General features: G+C 39.7%; 1 protein-coding gene across 1 annotated transcript; it reads left to right on the top strand.

Annotated features, from left to right (window-relative positions):
* On the top strand, positions 10,642 to 14,296 carry LOC109240009 (auxin-responsive protein SAUR50-like). Its single transcript, XM_019406631.1, has 2 exons — positions 10,642 to 10,694; positions 14,038 to 14,296. The coding sequence occupies exons 1-2, from the start codon at positions 10,642 to 10,644 to the stop codon at positions 14,294 to 14,296; spliced, it is 312 nt and encodes a 103-aa protein (XP_019262176.1).

Genomic DNA, 24,176 nt, shown 5'->3' with positions numbered 1-24,176 from the left:
TGCCTTGAACTTGTATCCTTCCGATGGAAGTCTTACGTTGCTGCCTTGAATTGTGATCGGAGATGTTTGCCCTTCCTCCTAGTGATGCTTGACTGCTGAAATTTGAAATATATGCCTCTATTCTCCAGGCGGGCTCCTGATTGCTGACACTTCAAAAGTATTCCCTTGTTCTCCAGGTGGGCTCCTGACTTCAACAAAATAGACAAACAAAGAAAATTTTCTGCCCCGGTTTGGTGGCTGGGCACATCATGTTATCAAATATAAAAAATTGAAAGCTAAAATTTGAATTGTACTTCCCTTGTTCTCCAGGTGGGCGCCTGATTGCTGAAACTTGAAATGTATTCCCTTATTCTCCAGGTGGGCTCCTGATTGCTGAAACTTGAAATGTATTCCCTTGTTCTCCAGGTGGGCTCCTGATTGCTGAACTTGAAAAGTATTCCCTTGTTCTCCAGGTGGGCTCCTGACTTCAACAAAACAGACAAACAAAGAAAATTTTCTGCCCCAGTTTGGTGGCTGGGGCACATCATGTTATCAAATATAAAAAATTGAAAGCTAAAATTTGAATTGTACTTCCCTTGTTCTCCAGGTGGACGCCTGATTGCTGAAACTTGAAAAGTATTCCCTTGTTCTCCAGGTGGGCTCCTGATTGCTGAAACTTGAAATGTATTCCCTTGTTCTCCAGGTGGACTCCTGACTTCAACAAAACAAACAAACAAAGAAAATTTTCTGCCCCAGTTTGGTGGCTGAGGCACATCATGTTATCAAATATAAAAAATTGAAAGCTAAAATTTGAATTGTACTTCCCTTGTTCTCCAGGTGGGCGCCTGATTGCTTAAACTTGAAATGTATTCTCCTTGTTTCCGCGGTGGGCTCCTGATTGCTGAACTTGAAAAGTATTCCCTTGTTCTCCAGGTGGGCTCCTGACTTCAACAAAACAGACAAACAAAGAAAATTTTCTGCCCCAGTTTCATAGCTGGGCACATGGGTGAGTGTTAAACTGAATTATTCTACCAACTGTTATAAGAATTTGAGAGCTAAGTCCCATTATCCAGGGAAGTCCTGACAGCTCCTAACAATTACGAACCTAAGTTATATCTTCTAAAGGTATTACTTCCACTACGTTGTAATCAAAGAGGTCTTAACTACTCCCCATTATCCAGGAGGGTCCTGACAACTTCTAGTTAAAAGACAGTTTTGACCTAAGTTATATCTACTAAAGGTACGACTCCCTTTATATCTTGTTATCTAGACTGACCTTAACATTACGTCCCGTTACCAGGAGGGTCCTGAAAACTCCCAATTGAATCCCATCTTAAACATGCAAACTTATGCTCCTTTGGGGTACATTTATGCTACTCATGATTGTTTTGAAATTTAAACCCAAGTCCCATTTTTAGGAGGGCCCTGAGCATTTCCAGTCATACCTGTTTGGGTGCTGCCTTTCCTTACAGAGGGTTTCTCCGAAACTTCTGCCCCTGTTTCAATCAAAGAAAAATCTTGTCAGTTTAAAATGTGGTGGTTGGTTTGTGGCCTTGAACTTGGAGGGATATTGCTCTTTCGCTTCCCAAGAGGACTAATTTCCACTCGAAGACCTTGCTTGTTTCTGGACTAAACCCCTTTCTCTGTCATCCTCGTCACATAGAATACCCTTTCTCCGTTCGGACCCACTATCTTCTATTTGTTGCGTTGCATGAACTGGCGCCTCCCCAACCTTTTGTCTCACGTGAATCCCAAAACACGTCCATTGCCCCCACTCCGTGTATATGTTGTTCCTTATTGACCTAACCACTGGCCTCAGCTTTGAGGTCGCTTGCTCCCTCACTTGTCATGATAATCGGTTTCATTCGAAGACCCTGCTTGTTCCTGGACTAACCACTTCCTTTGTAAACCTTAACTCAGCAAATACATCTTCTCGTCCAAACCCAATACCCTCTGTCTGTTGCATGATTCCTGAATTGATACGTATCAAGCCCTTGTATTTCACACGAATCCCGAAGTACGTCAATTGCCATCCACTCGAGATGTATGTTGTTCTTTTCCTGACTCAAACCCCTGGTCCGGTCCTTGAGGTCTACAGCTCCCCCATTTGCCATGATAACTTTGACTTCTGCTTGGAAGGTCTTGCTCGTCACTGTTTAACACCCTTTTATCAAGCTTATCACAGGAAATACCTTTGATCTGTTTTCCCTAACCCTTTATTTGTGGCATCGTTCATGAATTGACATATACCAAGCCTTTGCATTCCCCATGGATCCCCAAAGCATGTTGATTGTTGCCAACTCAGTGTGCCTGCTGTTCTTTCCTGACTTGATGCCTTGATGTGCTTACCAGATCCAGTTTTGTTTAATTGGAAAGCTTGGTGGCAGATTTTGAAGTCATTTCTCACTTGTTATGACCAAACAGACTCAGGAGGAGAAAGTAATCAGGACAAAAGGATCATATTAGAAGGATAATGAAAGAGATGATTCCTAACAAGAAAACTACAAATTAGAAACCTATCGGATGTGGATACCGACTCTAACGACCTTGACAGCACGTGCAGCCTGTTCAATTTAGCAAATCCGATGTTCAGCTCTTGTTGTACCTTTTTGCCGTGAAACTGGGCTTCAATGCTCCGCTTACCCGATCTAATTTACAATCCTTGTTCGACTTGTAGTGCCCGAAGGGTTTTCACCATCAAGCCTCTCTCATTTTGGTCTTTCTCTCGACTCGCCGTCGCCTTATGGTGCCCGTGAAGGTTTTCACCAATAAGACTCTCTCATTTTTGACTTCTCTCATCTTTCATTGCCTTGTGGTATCCGTGAGGGGTCTCATCAACAAGACTCTCTCATTCCTCATTTCTTTTGTTTGGACCGGAGTGTTACTCTTGACATGAATCACCTCTTCTTGCTTGACTCGGCATTTCTTGAAGACTGATCGGAAGGTCTTTCTTTGGACCGCAATGTGGGCTTTTGGATAGGGTTAGAAAGAAAGGGTATCGAAGGCTCAAAACAATTCAACATGGGTTCAAAATTACAACTTTCGGAATCAGATTTCTCCCAACAACCACAACTTCTGCCCCAGTTTCTTTCTTGGGGACTTTCGGATTTTTATTTTGGTGTGACTGAACCTCAGAGAAAGGCTGCCTACGTACCCTTTCGGGATCAAGTCAAACGTAGTCCAGGCCATAAAATTACTTCGTTGTTGCGATCTTTCCTTTCTTCCACGTTTCCTTTTTTTCTTTTCGTTGCTTTTCTTCTCCTTCTCTTTTCTTTTCTTTTCTTTTTTTCTCTTTTTTTTCTGTTTCTTTTCTTTTCTCTTCTTTTTCTTTTCTCTTCTTTTCCTTTTCTTTTCTTTTCTTTTCTTTTCTCTTTTTTTTCTATTTCACTGCTTTTCTCTTATTTCTCCACTTACTTTCCCAGCTCGGGCTTACAAGTTTTATCATTGATTGCGAAAGAGGGGTTATGCAAGAAAATAACCGGGGGTCAAAGGGGTAACAAAGGATAAAGTTTTTGGATAGCAGAACAAAATGCCTTCGTCATTCCAATCTCCAAAACATGCCAAGTACAAACCACACAATTAAACAAGCATACGTAAAATCTTTTGATTGCACCAGAATTAATAACCATATTCGCACATTAGTCTTGTACATTTGTCAATTACCCAGCACCATCGGATAACAAACACGGTACCACGAACGGCCCCTGTAAACTTGGGGAAAACTTGCCTTTAGCTTCAAACCGATGCGGCATGATGCATTTCAACAGTATTTCTTTATGTTCTATCTGCCCCGGTTTCACTTATTTCCCTCAAATGTCCCTATCATTTTCAGCATTGTCTCATTGCTTCATTACTAAACTGACTTTTAAAATCAGGCTGAGAATTATGTGTGCATGTCATGTCACTAGAACCAGCATGAAAAGAAACGTAAAAGGAGAAGAGAACTAAACAAAATGACTAGAAATGGCAGGACACAGAGAATTGCATTAGACTGACGGTGAAAGGGTTTAAACAACAAAACAAGCAAACTAGACTAGGGTTACAACCCTTGAACAAACCTAGAAGGCACTAAACAAACTATTACGACTAAACAAACAAGGCAAAGTGAAAGGATAGAAGGGTTTGAGTCACAAGACAGTATCCGGATTACAACCATGAAATAATCCGGATAACAAAAATGACAATAAAATAAACCACCAAAACTCCACTCCGAATGACCAAGAAATGGAGCGTCTTCCCAATTATCAAGCACGGCATCTTAGCCACTGAGTTTCGTACAAATATTGCTGGAACCTTCACAAGTCTTCATCACGCTGTTCTTAGCAAACTGCTCTTGGGTTCCTTTTGCCGGCTTGCTCTCACGCTCAACCTCTGATAACGCTAAAACCTTAGTAGCATGTGGCCCTCCAAGGATCTCAGAAGAGTTCTCATGTTCCTTTTCAAAATAAATCATACCCACCATATGCGTCTCATTATGCACCGGAAATGGACTTCGGCTAGTGTTTGCTGCAACTGGACTTTGCACGACAATGTCGCCTGCATCAATAAGCTTCTGAATCGTTCTTCAGATTCCAACATTTCTCTATATCATGCCCCGGGGCATCTGAGCAGTATGCGCACCTTTGAGAAAGATCAAATTTCTTTGGAAGAGGATTCGACGTTTTTATCTGAATCAGCTTCAACATGTCCAATGTCCTTAACCTCTGGAACAGACTGGCATATAACTCTCCCAACGGAGTGAAGGTTTTCTTCTTCCGTAACCTCTCATTCTTAAATGCTGGATTGGGCTGAAAACCTGATACGGGGTGTTTTTGGTAAGCTCGCGGGGGTAGATATGCATTTTGTGGAGCTGGGTACTGGGAATGTGATGTGCGACTTTGGGATTTCTGTAAAGAGAGGTAGCGTCTGGGAGAGTCATCTAGTGCACACGGATACCCGTGGGGACGACGTCGAGGCTGGAAGTGTTGATCAGGAAAACCTATCGGATCGTCTTTTTTGTTTCTCTTTCTTCCACCCAAGCTTACTGGAATGGCTTCCGAACAACTCACGATTTTGCCTGACTTGATCCCTTCTTCTACTAGCTCCCCCATTTTTAATACATCATTGAAAGGCTTTCCCAAGGCCGGGATCAAATGACTGAAGTAGGTGGGTCCCTGGGCTTGTAGAAAAAGCTCAACCATTTCTTCTTCGCCAATCGGGGGGCTGACTCGAGCAGCTTGCTCCCTCCATCTGAGCCCAAACTCGTTAAAGCTTTCCTCCAGCTTCTTTTCCATCTTAGATAGCAAGGAGCGGTCTGGGGTAACACTCGATTTGCATTGAAAGTATCGGACAAAGTCTTGAGCCATGTCACCCAATGTAAGCCACTTATCACCATCTTGACGAGTATGCCAGTCCAAGGCTACCCCAGCCAGCCTCTCACCGAAATATGCCATCATCAAGTCATCTTTCTCTCCAACAATCCTCATTTCGTTGCAATGGACCTCAGGTGGGCTACCGGATCTCCACGCCCATCATACAAGTTAAATTTTGGCACTTTGAACCCCGCGGGCAGGCGGACGTCATAGGGCACAATCATTTCTTTGCAAGTCATGCTACCCTGGCCTCCCATTCTTCGCTTGTCCCTTAAGGATAGTTCTATGCTTTTCAGCTTCCTGGGCGTCCCATCTCGTCCTTCTCTTCCTGTAACCTTTTCATTTCTAGCATGGAGCTCATCCTAGGAGCTCTTCTTGTATGAATCAAGGACCCTGTGGGCAACCTCTGGAGGGTGATATTGGGCATTACGAGCTTTGAGTGGGTATTCATTGTTTGGGGTAGTGGATATGACAGGAGGGCAATATTGGGGAGAAGTAACTGGAGGATGAGTGATGGAGCTACTAGGGTGGTTGGGAAAATTGTGATAAGCGGGTGTATCTGGAGAATATGGAGGATCATCCGGCATTGTGTTGGGAGTTTGGGTAAGGGCAGCATCCGGAAAAATCGGTGGTGGCGGGGATGGTGCCCTCCCAGTCATCTAGGCTTGATACATGTCTGCCATGTGTTGTCTTAACATCCGCACCTCTTCAACCAACCCATTATCCCGTTCAACCAACTGTTGTCGGGCACCAGTATCAACCAACTCAGTTCTATTGTTGTTTGCCATTGCCTTTTGTCCTTGTGTTGTAAAGAAGAGTTACCACTTTAAAACCACAAACCAACCACCTTTCTGGAATGACATGACAAAATGAAATCATCACGTTAGCGTTAGGGCATTTAACATATTGGTACCCGCACATTTGGGGAGTGAATGCACCTAGGCAGTTAACAGTTCCTATTATGCTTTTGATCGGTCGCATGCGTCATCCCGGCCTTTTCCTTATTTCCAATTGCACACTTTCTTTCTTTTTTTCTTTTCACTCTTGCCTTTGTCTTCTCTTGTTCATATTCTCTCCCTTTCTCGATTTTTCCTTTTCTTTCTTGTTTTTCCGCTCTTTTCTTTTCTTTTTGCCTTTTTGTTGTTTTTCCTCTCTTTTCTTTCCTTTTTTTTTCTTTTGGTTATGGTCGAATCCTATGGAGACTGCCTACGTATCATGACCCCGCATGAATCAGATCAAGCGTAGTTCTTGCAAATTAAATGCGAAAATCAAGAGATAATTTTTGGGATTTTCATTAATAAACGCCGATTACAAGAGATACTAGACTATTTGTTTTTCTTAAAGGGGGAAAATTACAAAACAGACTTAAAAACAAAATACAGACTCGAAGACTAAGAATACATCAAAGCTTCAAATCCTAGGGACCGCAGGGCATCACTCGGCATCGCCGCGGGCCTGCGCAAGACTGAGAAGGTTTCAATGTCAACTGTAGGCTATTTAAAGAAAGCTGGCCATGTAATGACTTATTTTGACTTTAAAAGAATAAAAGTGGCTATTTTTCAAAAATATTTATTTTGAGAAAACAAAGACTCGGTTTTGCAAATACGGCCTTTCAGCACTTCCGAAAGGGAGATTTTAAGGTTGTGCCCAAAAACCGTTTTAAAATGACTCAGGGTGGCTGTTCTTGCAAAAACAGTCTTCCGGCGCCCTTTTGGGGACATTCGGCTTATTTTAAACAAGAATGACATCACCCGACTTATTTGATGAAAATTAAAATTTTGGTATTTTCGGCTATTTTTGCAAAAAGGGTGGTTGGACCCGACGAGGGTTGCCTACGTATCTCACACCCGGTGAGAATCAAACCAGCGTAGTTCGGGCAGATTTGCCAAAATCAAAACTATTTTGAACAACAATCTTCTTTCTATTTTTCCAAATATCTTTCTCTTTTTTCTTTTTTTTTCATTTTTCAAAAATCCGGCAGCATTCAGTACTATTTGGGCATTGGGTTTTCACAACCAATGTTTACCCTCGCTTAGTCCTAACACTACTATTTTTTACAATTTTCACTCATTATATACAAGCCGGTCAACATGCAAAACCGAGCAAATAAATGCGCAAGTAGCACGTAAGATGCATCATGATGGTCATTTCATTTCAGGTCACCTGTCCTAGACGAACCCAACCCCTGTGTTGAGTCCCCTAAGTCAAAATGCACGTGATGCAAACAAGCCCCCTGCTAGGGATCCGGCATGAGGTTTTGTTCTTCTAGGTTTAACCCCTAGGTTTATTGGTCTAGACCTGCTTACCCGAGCGGACAACTCGAGCCGAGGGGGAGGCAGCGTACTGGGGATACAGAAGCTCCACCGGCTTAGCAACTTATCCAACCTCGTTCTAAATGGGTAGAGACTCTAAACAGAAGAGAAGCTACACGAAGTGCACCCTTCTCCATGATGTAGAAGACTCAGAGAGAGGAAGGGATTCGCGACAGTTTATATACAATGCAACAAATATCAAAACGGTGAAACATTTAGCACATATAGCATGAAACATGTAGAAAAATCAGATAAAGCCAAATATAACAATTTAACTTAGCTCGAATTCTTGAACCCTGAACCAAAATTCTGGGTTCTTGTCCCCAGCAGAGTCGCCAGAGCTGTCACACCTCCTTTTTTCTTACTACACCCCGTAAAGGGTATAATAAAAGGAGTTTTTTTCCAATTAAAGGACAATCGAAACGGCATTCGTTAATTAAGAGATTCAGAGTCGCCACTTGGGAGATTTGTGGTGTCCCAAGTCACCGGTTTGAATCCCGAATCGAGAAAAGGGTTTGACTCTGTATTACAGTCGCGAACCAGAAATCCGGGTAAGGAATTCTGCTAACCCGGGAGAAGGGGTTAGGCACTCCCGAGTTCTGTGGTTCTAGCACGGTCACTCAAATGTTATATTTGGCTAAAATCTGAATTTTATACATGTTAAAACCTATAGTGCAATTTTAGAATTATTTACCGCTCTTAGTCAATTTTTAAGAAAGTGAACGTCGTTTAAGAACGTGTTTTCGGATCACGTCACATGAAATGCACCCGGATCCTCGACACATTCTTATTCAACGTTTTGGGATTTGGGTTTGGGTTGCATGAAATACACACCCGTATTTAAGAAGGTAAAATTATTTAAAGCGCGCCTAAAGCGACAAACGGGTTATTATCTTTGCGGGAGGCCGTGAAATTTGCTAAACGGCACGCCCCGAATACTAAGTATTTTAATATGGGCATTTAATGAAGGCCCCGCAATTCATGCATTTTATTTGGCGAGGCTCGTCTCATTTTTTATTTAAGGTCATCCTAGAGCAAACTATAATTGTCTATTTATTTTGTCTCTAAAAAGGGCCTTAGTTAATTGAGGTTATAACATCCGGGCCGCAAGCTCAAGTCCGAATTTAAACAAGAGGAAACCTCTTAATTTAAACTCGCTACTTAGATTAGAAAGCCTAGAGATGTGTTACTGAATTACAGGGCAATTAAACTTTTAATACGTTGGGCCTTGAAATTGGCATAGAAAATTCGGTCAATTTTGTTTTATAAGGCAATGCCAACTGTGGGCCTTTGTGCAGGCCCAACTGAAATAAAGCCTGACTTGAAATCCTTGAAGCTAACTCTTATATTTGGGCCTTTGACCGGTTTAGCATACAATATCTGGACAGTTTTACTAGAGGCCCAATGATAATGAAATAGACTTTTAGTATCTTTCCTTTAACATAAGAAATAAAACAAAATACAATCTAATTTGACTTTCTGCTCTTATGAAATTTATGAAGAACGACATGAAGCCCATTTTTATGTTTTTATGCATGTTTCGAAGTCAATTCAGGTACTGAAATGAAAAGAAGCTATGAAAATGGCAGAACACAAAGAAAGGAAGACTTAAAGCTAGACATGTCTACTTAAGAATTCGTACACTTGATCCATCATTATTTGTCCAATACTGTGAATATATCAATTTCCAAACAACAAGTCTATCAATGCCCGCATATCATTGTTATGCTGAGAAAAACTATATCAAACTAAGTACTACTATGATAAACTATGGATGTTTTTATTTTAGAGATTCTAAACAAAGTTTGACAGTGACGATGTGAAGGAGAACAAATTCTGGGTTCAACAGTCAACCATAGAGCATTATAATCTAAACAGTCCAGTTCATCTACAAATGCAAATTCAACAAAAATCCTGGAACTATTTACAGCACAGTAATGAGTTTCATCATACAAGGAAAAGCAAATGTAGCACTCCATTTCATTCTCAAAACTTGATAGCTACATGATGTGTACCTGGAATTTGAATCAAAGTAAAGAGAAGGAGAGGTCAGCTGCAGTTCAACAAGCTAGCAAGAGTAAATAGCAAGCCACAGCAGCAGGAAAACAATCAACAATTCAACTCGAAATCCCAGTAATGGAAACAACCAGCGAAACAGACCAAAATTGACTTGAACCAACCAAATCCAACTTGAAATCACTCCAGAAATCTTTGACCTCAATTACTGGACAGAATTAGGCAATTTTAAACCATTTTGAATCTTATGTGAGTCGAAAATTTGAACAGGATGCTGGAAACTTGAAATCGATCTAAGATCACAATAGAACAGATGTTTTTTTTTTTTTTTGGAGTTTTGCTTTGAAGAACTAAGATCTAAGGAATTTTTCAGATTTGAATATTTGAATTTTGAAATTCAAATTTCAGATCTTAAACCTGTAGAAAATGTTGCTTGGTGGGAATTAGGAGCTGGAATTTTGGAATTTTCAGAGTGTAAAAATTTGGGAAAGAAGGCAAGGGGAGTGTCTTTTATAGGCAAATTTTCAAGGGGAAGCTTCCAGATTTCCTTACCCATTTTCCCCCTCTTTTTATTTTCATTTTTACCCAAATAGTCCTTTATTTTTGACTTGTTGCTCAAGTTACCCCGTTAAGTTACTAAAATTCTGATTTGAATCTCCTCTAGAATGTTCTGGGGAATTCCAAATCAGTTATTAAAGATTCCCTATCTTTGAATTACCCCACTTACCCTTTTATTCAACTGAAATTACTAATCCTATACTAGTTGACCCCAACCCCTTTTACTAACTAGGATTAACTAAATAATGGTCTAGACCATTCAGCTGTAATCACAATAAGTCCAAAACCTCTAAGATTGAATCCAATTGATACTAATCGAGACTGAAACTTGACCCTAATTCACACTACTATCAGTTATCAACAAATTAACAATCAAACTAAATCATCATTATCCTAAACTAAACTAAACAATCAAAGAATAGGAAATGAACATTAGATTAACTAATCAGAAAATTTTAATAGAATCAATCGCAACTAAGTACAAACAGAAAATCAAAGAAAGAACAAAAATAAATCAAGATAAAGGACTATCGGCATCAATTAACTATGAAGGAAAGTTAATCACAGGAGAAGAGATCCTACCGACTTAGAATGAACAATCAAAATAACCTAGAACACTGAACAAGAACTATGACTAAATCAATGACAAAATTAGAAGAACAAAATTATGCTAATCATTATCAGTGAATTAAAATTCAAACAAACATGAAGATAAGATCAGACAAGAACAGATTCGACTACTGATTCTAGACGGAATATCAAACAAAAAGAAAAACAAAACCTAGATTGATTAATCTTGAAGAAATAACGGTCATGGAAGAGAAACAAATGAAAAAAAAACAAAGAAAAAACCCACCTATGAGGTCCTAGGGTTCTGCCGCTTCTTGGATTTGAGATTCGATGCCATACAAGACGATTCGGAAGACGATAACCAAGGATTTGAGAAGAGGGACATAAGGAGAGTGTGTGGTGTAAGGTTGGGGTCATTTGGTGGTGGCGCCGCCGTGCACGGTGGTGGCGGCACCTAGGGTTTGGTATTTTTGAAGAGTTTCAGTAACATTCGAGGGAAACTAAGGGCGGTATAGGTATGAGGGGGAGGAGGTGGATCTTTGGTGTAAAATTGGGCGTTATCGGACGCCGGCCGCCGCCGTGGGGCGAATTCCGGCAGCCGGCGTATGGCGGAGCCGGCGGGGACAGTGGGTACGAGGAGGAGAACGTTGGTATTTAGGGTTGTAGAGAGTTATTATATTTTTATTTAAAAAGCTAGAACAAATCAGGATCGTTGGATGATAGGCGATGGACGGCCTAGATTTACCTGGGCCAAAACGGTGTCGTTTTGGTTATATTGGGGCGGACCGGATTGGGAAGGGATTTGGGCTTGGACTGGGTGTGTTTGGTTTGGGCCAGGCATACTTAATTAAAAATAGCCCAATTTCGGGTCTTTCATTAAGACAACCCTCTTTCTTTTTAATGGTTTTCTTTTCTTCTTTTTTTTTCATTTTGTATTTATTTTTTATTCATTATTTATATTTTTTCTGATTTTTATTAAATGCCAAATCAACAAATAAAAACCAAAATTGACTTCTAAAATTGTATTACTCAATTTCCAACTACACTAATTCCTAATTTAAATGCAAACTAAGACAAATTACAAGTATAAATGCAAAAGAACTAATTTTTGTTGTTTTCTTCTTTATAAAGTAACTCAATTAATCCTAAAATATGAAATTAAACCCTAAATGCAAATGTCAAGTATAGTTTTTATATTTTTCATTAATTAAAATGCACAAACAAAAATGCAAACAATTAACACAAAATGTCACAAAAATCCACAAAATTACAAAAATAATGAAAGAAATCATTTTGTTTAAATTTCTCGGAGTAATTCATATAGGGAAAAATTCACGTGCTCACACCATGAACTGTGTAACTTCTACAAATGCATCATGTATCATTCCTCGCATATTATCGCCCCTTAGAGTTGAATGGCTTCGGTTATTTTCTCCAGCATTGTTTGATCCCTTTAGAGACTCCCCATGACAAAACCAAGTATCATATGACGGTATAATACCATTAACCACAATATGATCATATGCTGTAGCCCGATTTACTTGATGGATAAGCACACACTCCGTACAAGGACATGTAATTTTTTCTCCACATTTTTCAGAAAATGCATGATTTAAAAAATCCTCTACTCCCTCCAAGTATTCTTTACTAACTCTATCACATTACATCCATCTTTTAATTCTAGGATTGTCCATGACGCTCAAGATATTCCTTTCTTTTCTATAATTACTGCAAGAGCTACAAATTTATTAGTAAAAAAGAGAAATTAATTAAAAAGTTAGTTCAAAATAAAAAAAAAAACTAATCCTATTAGTAGGTAATTCCATAGTTCAAAGATATCATTTTAACAATTGAAACTATAAAACATAAATCTATTAAAACTATCATTTTAACAGTTAAACTATTTTAACAATTGATTCATAAATCTTTTAAGAATAGAATTATTAAAGTTATATTTTATAGAAGAACCATATATCATATATTTTAAAATTTTCAAAACTTACTACTCATATTTGTTGAATATCCAGATATATACTCCATTTTTACCAATTTATTTTTAGCTCTTTTCTTTATTGAGCGCCAATTTAACTAGTTCTAAAGCTAAATGGAATATAAGTTAGTTTATATATTAAAAGTATACAAAGCCTAATATAATTGCGATGAAATCATCCATCTAAAGTTTAAGTTAAAGACTACTTAAACTAAACATGACAAGAAAGAGACAGAGTAAATAAACTTGAAAAATTCAACAGATTATGCAAAGCCTAAAAAGGTGTGAACTTTTTTAACAATAAGACGATGATTGCAGTGATATGGGGCTACTACATATGGGGCTCAATTGATATGGAATATTTTGCTATTTATAAATAGATCATAGTCATCATAGAATAAACATGTAAATGAGAAATAAATATAGCCAAAGACAACTTGCCAATTTTCACTATATTGATTCATAAAACTTTTAAGAATGGAATTATTAAACTTAAAAATTATACAAATTTTTAAGGCTGGACATTCTGACTATAACTAACAAGAAACTAAAGGCTACTGACTGTCGAAGGATTCTATATATTGCTAACAACCCAAGTTGTTTCTTAACAAACGAATGAATTACTGTGGTTAAGAGTCCTATTGACTATTGAGCTTTTAGATTATGAAAAGTAGCCTTAGAAAACATACATAGGAACCAATTCACAAAATAATACCAGAACAGAGGAGGAAGCAATTCAATCAATCGACTATCAATCTAACAGAGATATCACAAACGACTTAGCAAAAACATAAAAAGCTATTCTTTCACAAATTATTACTAAGTTTTCAATAGCCCTTGGCTTATCGCTCTTCTTCGTGGAACATGTTCCACGATACTAGAGACTAACATGGATATGCAAGAGATGAATATGCCAATTCCTATTCTTTCTATAGGTCTAAGCCTTACTTGTCTTCCTTTTATTTTAGATGCCAATGGAATGAACATGCGGTCATAGATAAGTATTCTAATTATTGTAGTTCATTCATAGTATTTAAGGTCATATTATTTTTAATGGATCCACTCGCACATCGAGCTCTGAGCTAACAAAATGTATATCGTTACCTTGAAATAGTCAAACAGAATGAGACTTTGAACCAAAACGTGGCACCTAAAACTTGGAACTTTCAGCTGAGACTAAAAGAACGATCAAAAATAATACGCCATTAAATTTGGCAATGTTGGAGAATAATGGAAAAAGGTACGGGACAATCGTGTGAAGAATGGTGCATAGAAAGTGTTCTAGCTTTGGAAAAAATATTGAGAATGGCTTGCCCCTTGATGTCCCAAAAGGCCATTTTGTAGTATATGTGGGAGAAAATAGGAGCAGGTACATAATTCCAATTTTTTGGTTGACACATCCAAGATTTCAGAGCTTGCTTCAAAGAGCAGAAGAGGAGTTCGGATTTAGCCATGATTCGGGAATTACTATTCCTTGTGATGAAGATGATTTCTGCTCTCTAATTTCCATGTTCAGATAGAGAAACTCAAAGGAGTTAATGATCAATTTATAATATATACGGTGCACTAGGCTCTTGCTACACACGAAGTTCCGGGCGGATCTAGCAATCAAATGAATAGCTAGAATTAACAGTGACTATAAAGTAACCCCTTCTAATTCTTTTGGGGTTGAGTGTAAATTTGTACTATATTGGCTTTCATGTACTCTGTATTTTTATCAGTGGTGCTAAATTTGCACCCGTCGAAAATTCTTAGTGCCATTTTTCATGAGCAGAAGCTGAATTCAATAAATATATCTCAATTATAAATAAATCTATATAAATAATCGAGCAAAAGGATCCACTGTAAAACAATCCATATAATCAATCGAGCAGCATCAACCATCAATCCATTGTAAATCAATCCAAATAAACAATCGAGCAGCATCAATCCACTGTAAATCGCTCCATCCATATAAAAATCGAGCAGCATCAATCAACAATGCATTGCAAAATGATTGCAAGCAACCAATTTAACAGGGGAAGAAGAGAAAATAACTGGGGAAGAAGAGAAGGTCACAGGAATGAGAGAACTTACCTGGAAAAAGAATCGACGACGAGGTACTGAAAATCGCTGCAGCAATCTAGGTTTTCCTATCATTCAATCCATATAAAAATCGAGCAGCCTCAATCAATAACGTATTGCAAAACGATTGCAAGCAACCAATTTAATAGGGGAAGAAGAGAAATTAACAGGGGAAGAAGAGAAGGTCATAGGAACTAGAGAACAAACCTGGAAAATAGTCGACGACTACTGGAAATTGACGCAGCACGGCAGCAGCTTAGGTTTTCTGACGGAATCCGTTTTTATTAAAGGGAAATATGTTTTCCTAGTTCCTACAAGTTCCTAATCGGAGGGAATCATAATTCTCGCCCAAAAAATTTGGAGGGAACCGTGTTTTTCTTTTTGTGGGGGGGAGGGAAACGCTAAAATATTAAAAAAATTAAAATCAATTANTTTTTTGAGAAATTGCGGCGCTTTTTCAATGTATATCCCCGGCGTTATTTGTTGCCTCTGGTGTGTTTGTGGTGTAGGTAGTATTATATAGGGTAGGGATTAGGTTAGGAGTATGGGCCTAGGAACTATGGGCTAAAAAGATGGACTATAAGATTTATAAAAACGGGATAAACCAACCTAAAACTAATTCTTTCTTCTAAAATTATGTACAATTATAATATAAAAATATAAAACTAATTTTAATTAATTGAATTAAACTATAAAATATAATTTTTTTTTTGTGTTTTCAAGATTATAAAAATAAAGATAGGGTACTATTTTTATATATATATTTTTTTAAGATTAAAAATGACTATAAAATATTAATAAACCTATTTTTTGTAATTTTTCATTTTCTTGTAATAAAATAAAGTAAAATAGTAAAAATTAGTTGAAATGGCGATATTAGGCCTGAACTAAATATTTACATGCTAAAATAGATAAAATTTCGGGGAGGGTCAAAAATCACATGTCAACAGGGAAATATGTTTTCCTAGTTCCTACAAGTTTCTAATCGGAGGGAACCATAATTCTCGCCCAAAAAATTTGGAGGGAACCGTGTTTTTCTTTTTGTGGGGGGGAGGGAAACGCTAAAATAATAAAAAAATTAAAATCAATTAGTAATTTTTAGTGGCAATTGTATTTTTATTGCCGGTAAAAGGATATCTTTTACTGACTAATGCTCATGTGCCGCTAAATTATCAGCTTAAATAATTTATTAGCAACAATTACATTATTGCCGGTAAATAATTGCCGCTAAAGGTCTTTTTTGTAGTAGTGTCGGTGGGATCCGGTTGCGCGCCTCAGCATGAAGTAATAAGGTGTGGGTTGTGGTGATAAGGGTGGCCGAGGTAATAAGTGTGGAAAAGTGATCATAATCACTATTGAAATGAAAATATGAGAAAGTTGTGAAATCATTGATGTGATGAAATAATGTTGAAAGGGGAAAAGGAGAGATTGTGAAACTTGTCTGGCTTTGGTTGTTCCTTTCATGTGCATTTGATTGTTGATTATATTACTGTTTATTATCTGTGTTTGATTGATTCTACTTGGGGTAAAGTTTGTATTGTTTGATTTTACTTGGGGTAAAGTTTGTTCATACATACCAGTACAATTCAAATGTATTGACGTCCCTTTTGCCGGGGGCGCTACATTCGTGTTATGATTGTAGGTGGATCTATAGCAGGTACTCCAGTCCACCGACAGTAGCACTCCTTCACTTCCCGTCAGCTGAATTGGTGAGCCCCTTTCCTCTCGGGGCCCTGCGTGGCTCATGCCGCTTTTCTTCCCGGAGTCTTATTTTTGGTATTTGTGTAAGGTATAGCCGGAACCTTGTTACCGGCAAGTATTGTATAACTCTTTTATATCCTTAGAGGCTCCGTAGACAGGAAACGTGGGTTATGTACTTATGTATTTTGTATATGGGCAGTATAACTTGTAAACCACGCTAAGTAACCATGTATGTTATGTATATTTCGTAAAAAGGTGTTTAAATCATAAATGGCTATTTCCTTTGATTAATGAGTAATGAAAACACAGGGTAGCACGTGGGATAGTAAAGGCACCCAGGTCCGCTTGACTGGGGCTACCCGGTCAAGTGCCGGTCGCGCCCCTCGGTTTTGGGGCGTGACATTAAACATCACAAAGTGCCTTTCCCGTACCAAGGAAAGGTCTACCAAGCATAATCGGCACCTCATAATTAACTTCACAATCAAGAATGACAAAATCCGCCAGAAGAATGAATTTATCAACACGAACCAAGACATCTTCTATCACCCCCAAGGGTCTCTTCATAGTTTGATCGGCCATTTGCAATCTCATAGAGGTGGGTCTTGGTTGTCCAATTCCCAAAGTCTTGAAAACCGAATAGGGCATTAAATTGATATTTCCCCAAGATCATAAATAGCTTTAGCAAACTCGGCACTTTCAATCGTACAAGGAATCGTGAAAGCACCAGGATCTTCCAACTTAGGAGCCATTGAATGCACAATTGCACTCACTTGATGAGTGACTTTGATGGTTTCAAAATTCATTGATCGTTTCTTCATCACGAGATCCTTCATAAACTTTGCATAACCGGGCATTTGCTCCATAGCTTCAACTAATGGCATATTGATTGAGTGACTCTTCATCATTTGAATGCTTGAATTGATTCTCACCATTTTGCTTGGCAAGTCTTTGAGGATATGGAGGTGGAGGCTTAGGCAATGGTGCCTTAGCCTTTTGCACTACCGGTTCCGGTATGTCAATGATGTGATCCCTAGACGGGTTCACCTCCTCTTGATTCTCTTCAACACTATGATCAATATCTATCCAAACCTCGCCATTTGATTGCACCATATTGTTTGGGACTTCTTCTTCTTGCACCACTTGCTCGTCATCAACAACTTGCCTTTTACTTGAGGTGTGTGCATTCCCACCTCTTCCACTTCTTGTATAACGGCCATGGCATGCCCCGTGTTGTTTCCACCCTTTGGGTATACTATTGTGTCACTTGGTAGTGCCCCCTTAGGACGAGAATTTAAAGCTTGATTGATTTGCCCCGTTTGAACTTCTAAGTTGCCGATTGATGTGTTGTATGAGGCAAGTTGGGCATCCGAATCGGAATTCTTTTCCATTATTTTTTTGAACATATTCTCAATACGCCCCATCTCATTGTTTGAAGAACTTGGACCATGGGAAGGATAGGGAGGCGGGTTGCTCGGTTGTTGATACATCGGGGGCCTTTGAAAACCCGACCCCCGATTGCCTTGATTATTGTTCCATCCCCCTTGATTGTTACCCCCCCCCCCCAATTTCCTTGATTATTTCCATTCCAATTTCCTTGATTGTCGTTGTTATGCCAATTCCCTTGATTGTTTCCACCACTCCAATTTTCTTGGTTGTTAGAATTCAATTGCTTTGATTGTTTTGAGGTCACCATTATTGTTGGTTTGGGCCTTGGAAGTTGTTTCTTTGCCCTTGAAAATTGTTCACATATTGCACCTCCTCTTCTTGTTCATGATAAGAATCATCTTGATCAAAACCACTATCTTCTTGCATATAATTCTCCACTCGATTTTGCACTTGCGGATCCTTGGTCCTTCTCTTGTTTACCATCGTGTTCACCCCTTCTATGGCATTGACTTGCTTAGGATTTTGCCCTTGATGAAGTTGAGCCATTGCTAGTTGATTCATGGTGGTAGTCAATTCGGCAATGGCTTGCCCATGGTCATGCAACTCTTTATGGAGGTAAATCATGTTTGAATAACCTTGTGGAACATTAGCCCGAGATTTCTACCCCGATGATGTTTCCGCCATTTCGTCCAAAATCTCACACGCCTCTGCATAAGGCGTGGTCAAAAAGTTCCCACCGGCAAGTTGATTCACCACACATTGGTTGGTTGTGTCAATCCCACGATATAAGGTTTTTTGAATCATGTTTTTCGTCATATCGTTGTTGGGACATTCCTTGACCATAGTTCTATACCGCTCCCATATCTCGTGCAGTGGTTCATTGGGATCTTGCTTGAATGCCAAAATCTCATCTCAAAGTGTAGCCATATGCCCAGGAGAGAAGAAATTAGCAATAAATTTCTCCGCCACAACTCATCCCAAGTACGAATGGAATGGTTCGGTAGTTGTTCCGACCAATCTAAAGCTTTTCCCGGTAGAGAGAAGGGAAAAAGCCTTAGCCTCAATGCATCCTCGGAGCCATTTGTTTGTTTGCTCCCCCAACAAATGTCCAAAAACCCCTTCAAAAGTTTATACACATTTTGACTTGGAGCACCGGTGAAGAAACCTCATTGCTCTAGCAAAGTAAGCATCACATTGGTGATTTGAAAGTTGCCCACCCAAATACAGGGATGGACTATTGCACTAGCATATCCTTCATTGGGTAATACCCGGTGTGGAGCCGCTCTTGGTGGAGGTGGGGTGGAACGGGGACATTGTCATCAAGCGCCCAGCCTCTTCTATTGGCTTAAGGTTAAAGAGGAACCTCATCAACTTGCTCATCGTCGACGTCCACATCCCCGAAAGGCATATTTCCGAGTTCATTATTTGCCTCCATAATTGTACCTAAAATTGTTTCACACAAGTTAGTAACAACGGAAGGAAAAAAGATAGACCAGAAACAAACCCAAATATATAGCTAACACCGTTTTAGCGCCCCGGCAACGGCGCGAAAAATTGATGACGTCCAGAATACACCTCAATATGAGATATGATACGGTTGTATGCAATAATAATTACCCAACTAGGAGTCGTGGTCGAATCCAAGTGGGAGTTATGAGGGGTGCTACGAGTATATTTTTGAAGTAGGCAAATAGGTTATCGAGATAGCACTTCCACAACAAATTTTTTTTTTCTACTTCTATTGTTACTCTAACGAATGCAAGCTAAAGAGAATAGACTAGAAGTAAATGTTTTTAAGGTTTTTCCAAATGGGTAAAAGGCCTAGGGCTGTGACCATAACCTAGGTGTTTTCCTAATGGGATAAAGACGTTAGTGCTTGTTTTGTTGATTGAGGTGTATTATAGCTCACAACTTTACATTACCCAATCAATACCTCTCTACCCAATTTGGCTTTCTGAAGACCAAATGGGTATCAACCAAAACAGTTGATAATAGCTCAAGTCGGGTTATTACTATCTCTAGGTTGAACCATTTAATTGGGTTAATCAATCTCTCAATTGACTTAATTGCTTGTTAGCTAAGTTATCCTAGACTAGGTCCCTCTTTCTCAAGTAGAGACTAAGTCAAATAAGCATGAATCAATATTTGCAACCATTAATTTTAAAAATTTAAGCATGAACTAAGCTAAATAATCAACATCCAACTATAAACAATCACTAAATGAGATACCCATAAGGTTTACACACTAGGGTTGGGTCACAACCCTAGTAAAAATCTACCTACTCATAGTGGGATTTGAAGAAAATAAAGAAGAAAAGCTAATTAAACTCATAATGGAAGATTAAAATGATGAAATCTGATGTAAAATACACCAAAATAATGTAAATTTCCTAAAGTAGTACAGAGAAACGGCTACAGCAACTTCAGATGTTCAAACTTGACCTAATTTTGTGAAACTCGTTTATTTATACAGGGCTGAAAATATCGGACCAAAATGACCCTCAGGAGGTTTTGCGGCCGCTCAATTCCTCTTCTATCTGCAGCCGCACATTTCTGAACTGCGGCCGCGAGGCAATCTTCTGGGTCCGCACATTTCCGGACTGCGGCCGCGAGGCAATCATCTAGAGCCGCACAATTCTTGTGAGGTCCGCAATTCACAAAGGCTCCTAGACATGTCTTTGACTCTTAGCCCAGCTCTCCGGCCGCACAATTCGTGTGTGGTCCGCATATTGCTGAAAGTTCTGTTACATTTTTCTTCTTGGTTTGAGGCTGCAGATGGAATTCTGCGGTCCACAATTTCTTCTACGGACCGCACATTTCTGCTTCTACGCCCTTTATTGCCTTGTGCTTCGGAAAACTCCTTTTTTAGTTGGATTTCCTCTCGAGAGACCAAATTCCAGTAATCTTGCAATTTTCACAATTTCATTAGTTTCGGGAACACAATTCAATACTTTCGGACTAAAACAAAAGCTAAAAGGTGCTAATAAGCAGTCAAAGTTCCCAATTATCAATAGCCTTAGTTGCTAGGAGTGGATCCATCATGAAATAGCATATCGTTTATGTTCATTTTACTTTATATCATGCCAAAAGAAAGAAGGAAGTGCCTTAACATACCTTTTCAATCTTCTCTCCAATCGTCAACCAAGTTCAATATGATCTTCTTACGTCTACAATAAGTAAACCGACTTCGTCGTCATCATATAAGCGTTGTGACTCTCATATTTCAAAACCAATATTCTACAAGAAAACGGACAACATCTCCCCTATTTTTACTACATCCTCAATAACACCACAACACTATAGGAGTTGTATTCTCCAATTGAATTGTAACCCGGCCGGTCGTTTTTGGAATTTACGCCCCGATCCCCCATTAACTGCTTCCCCTAAGTTCATTTCTGCTATTTTGGTTTGCCGGGACGTTCGGTGTTGGGATTCGGAGTGTTTTGGGACACTTAGTCCCTAAATGAGAGCTTAAGAATTGAAAAATGGTCCGTAATCGGAACAGTGTGAAGAAGACCTCGGAATGGAAATCCGATGGTTCCGTTAGCTCCGTTAGGTGATTTCAGGGTTGGGAGCGTGTTCGGAATGTATTTTGGAGGCTCGTAGCTCATTTAGGCTTGAAATGCCGAAGTTGGAATGTTTGAAGTTTCCGGTCNATGGTTCTGTTAGCTCCGTTAGGTGATTTCGGGGTTGGGAGCGTGTTCGGGATGTATTTTGGAGGCTCGTAGCTCATTTAGGCTTGAAATGCCGAAGTTGGAATTTTTGAAGTTTCCGGTCCGATAGTGAGTTTTTGATCCGAGGATCGAATTGGAATTCCGGAAGTTGCAGTAGCTCCGTCATGTCATTTGGGATGTGTGTGCAAAATTTCAGGTCAATCGGACGAGGTTTGGTTAGGTTTTTGATCGAAAGCGTGTTTTGTTGGAATTTGAAGTTCTTAGGCTTGAATCCTTGATTAATTCGTGTTTCCGGCGTTGTTTTAGGTGGTTTAAGGATTGGTACAAGTTTGAATGATGTTATGGGATATGTCCGTAGGTTTGGTTGAGGTCCCGGGGGCCTCGGGTGTGTTTCGGATGCTCGACGGAGCATTTTGGAGTTTCAAAGTGTTGCAGAAAATCCTTCAGCTGTGCAGGTCCCAATTCCTTCTTCGCGTTCGCGGTATCATCCTCGCGTTCGCGTAGCTTTGGCCTTCTTCCTCTTCGCGTTCGCGTCCTCCTCTACGCGTTCGCGTAGAGTAATTCTGGAGGATGACAAGTTTCTTCATTGCGTTCGCAATTAGTGCTCCGCGATCGCGTAGCTTCACACGTTTCTTAACCGCGTTCGCGTCAGGGCTGTCGCGTTCGCATAGACTTATTGGACTCCAAGGGCTGGGCTTGATTTTCATTCAATGCGTTCGCATGACCTATGTCGCGTTCGCGTAGTTCACTGAACCCAGGCCTTCGCGTTCGCATCTATTCCTTCGCGATCGCGAAGGGCATTTTTGGTCCCTTATATTTTCCTTCTACGCGAACGCGTGCTGCCTTTCGCGTTCGCGATGCTTTAGACCCCTGAACAGTACTTAACATTTCAAAAACGAGGTTTTGCCATTTTTATCAAAACTCAAGGTTTGGAGCTCGGATTTGGGAGCAATTTAAAGGGCAATCACTGGGTAACGACTCTCTACTCTCCTATGACTAAAACCCATTAATCTAATCGCAAATTCACCCTTTAATTTCGTGTTTTTGAATGGGAAGTGGGTAAACTTCTTAGACCTAACTATGGGGTTTTGAGGGGTCATTTGACCTCCGATTTGGGAGATTTTTATATGGTTAGACTCGTGAGAGTACGAGGGTTCTGAAAACGTAAAAATTATTCGATTCCGAGACGATGGCTGGAGGGGTATTTTGGTCATTTTACCTATTTTCGCGCCCTAGCTCTAAATTTAATAGTGGAATCAGTTGTTTGCAACATTATTTACGATATGTAATTGAATTGAATAGATTTGGGCCATTTGGAGTCGGATACTCGTGGCAAAGGCGTGGTTTCTATTGATATTGAGTCGGTTCGAGGTAAGTGGCTTGTCTAACCTTGTGTGGGGGACCCTTTTCCCTTAGGATTTGTTGTTTGTTGATTTGAGTGCCTTGTACGCGAGGTGACGAGCGCATACTTGAGCCAATTGTTGAAAATCCGGTTTTCTTAAGATATTGAGATTGAGTTCCTTTCATATTTGCTTTATTCTACTTGCACCTATAACCTGTGCTAGATTAGGAAAGCATGTTTAGTTAATTTAACTTGTCTAATTGCTTAAGTTACCTTGACTGTACTACGTGAAGCATGCTAGGCCAGTACTACCTGTTGCTTGTCTTTTGTACTTCGTTTCCGTGTACCTTCTGGTTGTGATTGCGCATTTACATTGGGACTACGGATGTGGGATTCCAGTAGCTCCCCCCTTGTTTGTTTACTTTGGGACTGCGGGTTCGATTCCCGATAGATCCCCCTGCACTTTTACTTTGGGACTGCGGGTTCGATTCCCGATAGATCCCCCTGCACATTGATGGTTGGACTACGGGACGGTATCCCGGGAGATCCTTCGGATGTACACATATGATGGAATACGGGACGGTATCCCGGGAGATCCACTGGATAGTTGAGAAAAAGGGGCTACAGGACGGTATCCTGGTAGACCCTCATTGTTACCATTGGTATTGAGATGTGTTTATTATGTACTCGTGTAGTTGTTATAGCCTCGTTGACTTGTCTTATCTCACCTTTGTACTTATTATATCTGTCAGATTTTTATACTGTTAAATTATTATTATTATTATATATTGTCTCAGTAGGGCCCTGACTTTCCTCGTCACTACCCAACCGAGGTTAGGCTTGGCACTTACTGAGAACCGTTGTGGTGTACTCATGCCCTTCCTGCGCATGTTTTTCATGTGCAGATCATTCAGGTACCTCCACTCAGGCGCACTATCAGTGAGGCAGGAGGACTACGGAGACTTCGAGGTAGATCTGCTGCGTCCGCAGACCGACGAGTCTCCCTCTTACTCTATCTTTAGTACTTAGTTTTCCTTCTTTCGGTTGTTAGAAATTCTGGAGTATGGAACCTTACTATACACTTCTGTAGCCTGTGTTGCCTGTGAGTTTCCGGGTTTTAGGAATTGTTTTAGGCTTGTGATATTGAGTTGTACTTGCCAAGCGGCATTCAGTACAGTTTCCTTTAGATACCTGATTTGATTTTCTCTATTTTTCCGCAAGTATTATATTTCC

Source organism: Nicotiana attenuata, chromosome 1 (genome assembly GCF_001879085.1).
Source record: "Nicotiana attenuata strain UT chromosome 1, NIATTr2, whole genome shotgun sequence".
NCBI lineage: Eukaryota > Viridiplantae > Streptophyta > Magnoliopsida > Solanales > Solanaceae > Nicotiana > Nicotiana attenuata.
Note: the sequence above shows the minus strand (reverse complement) of the source record. Positions and strands in the feature narration are given on the sequence as shown.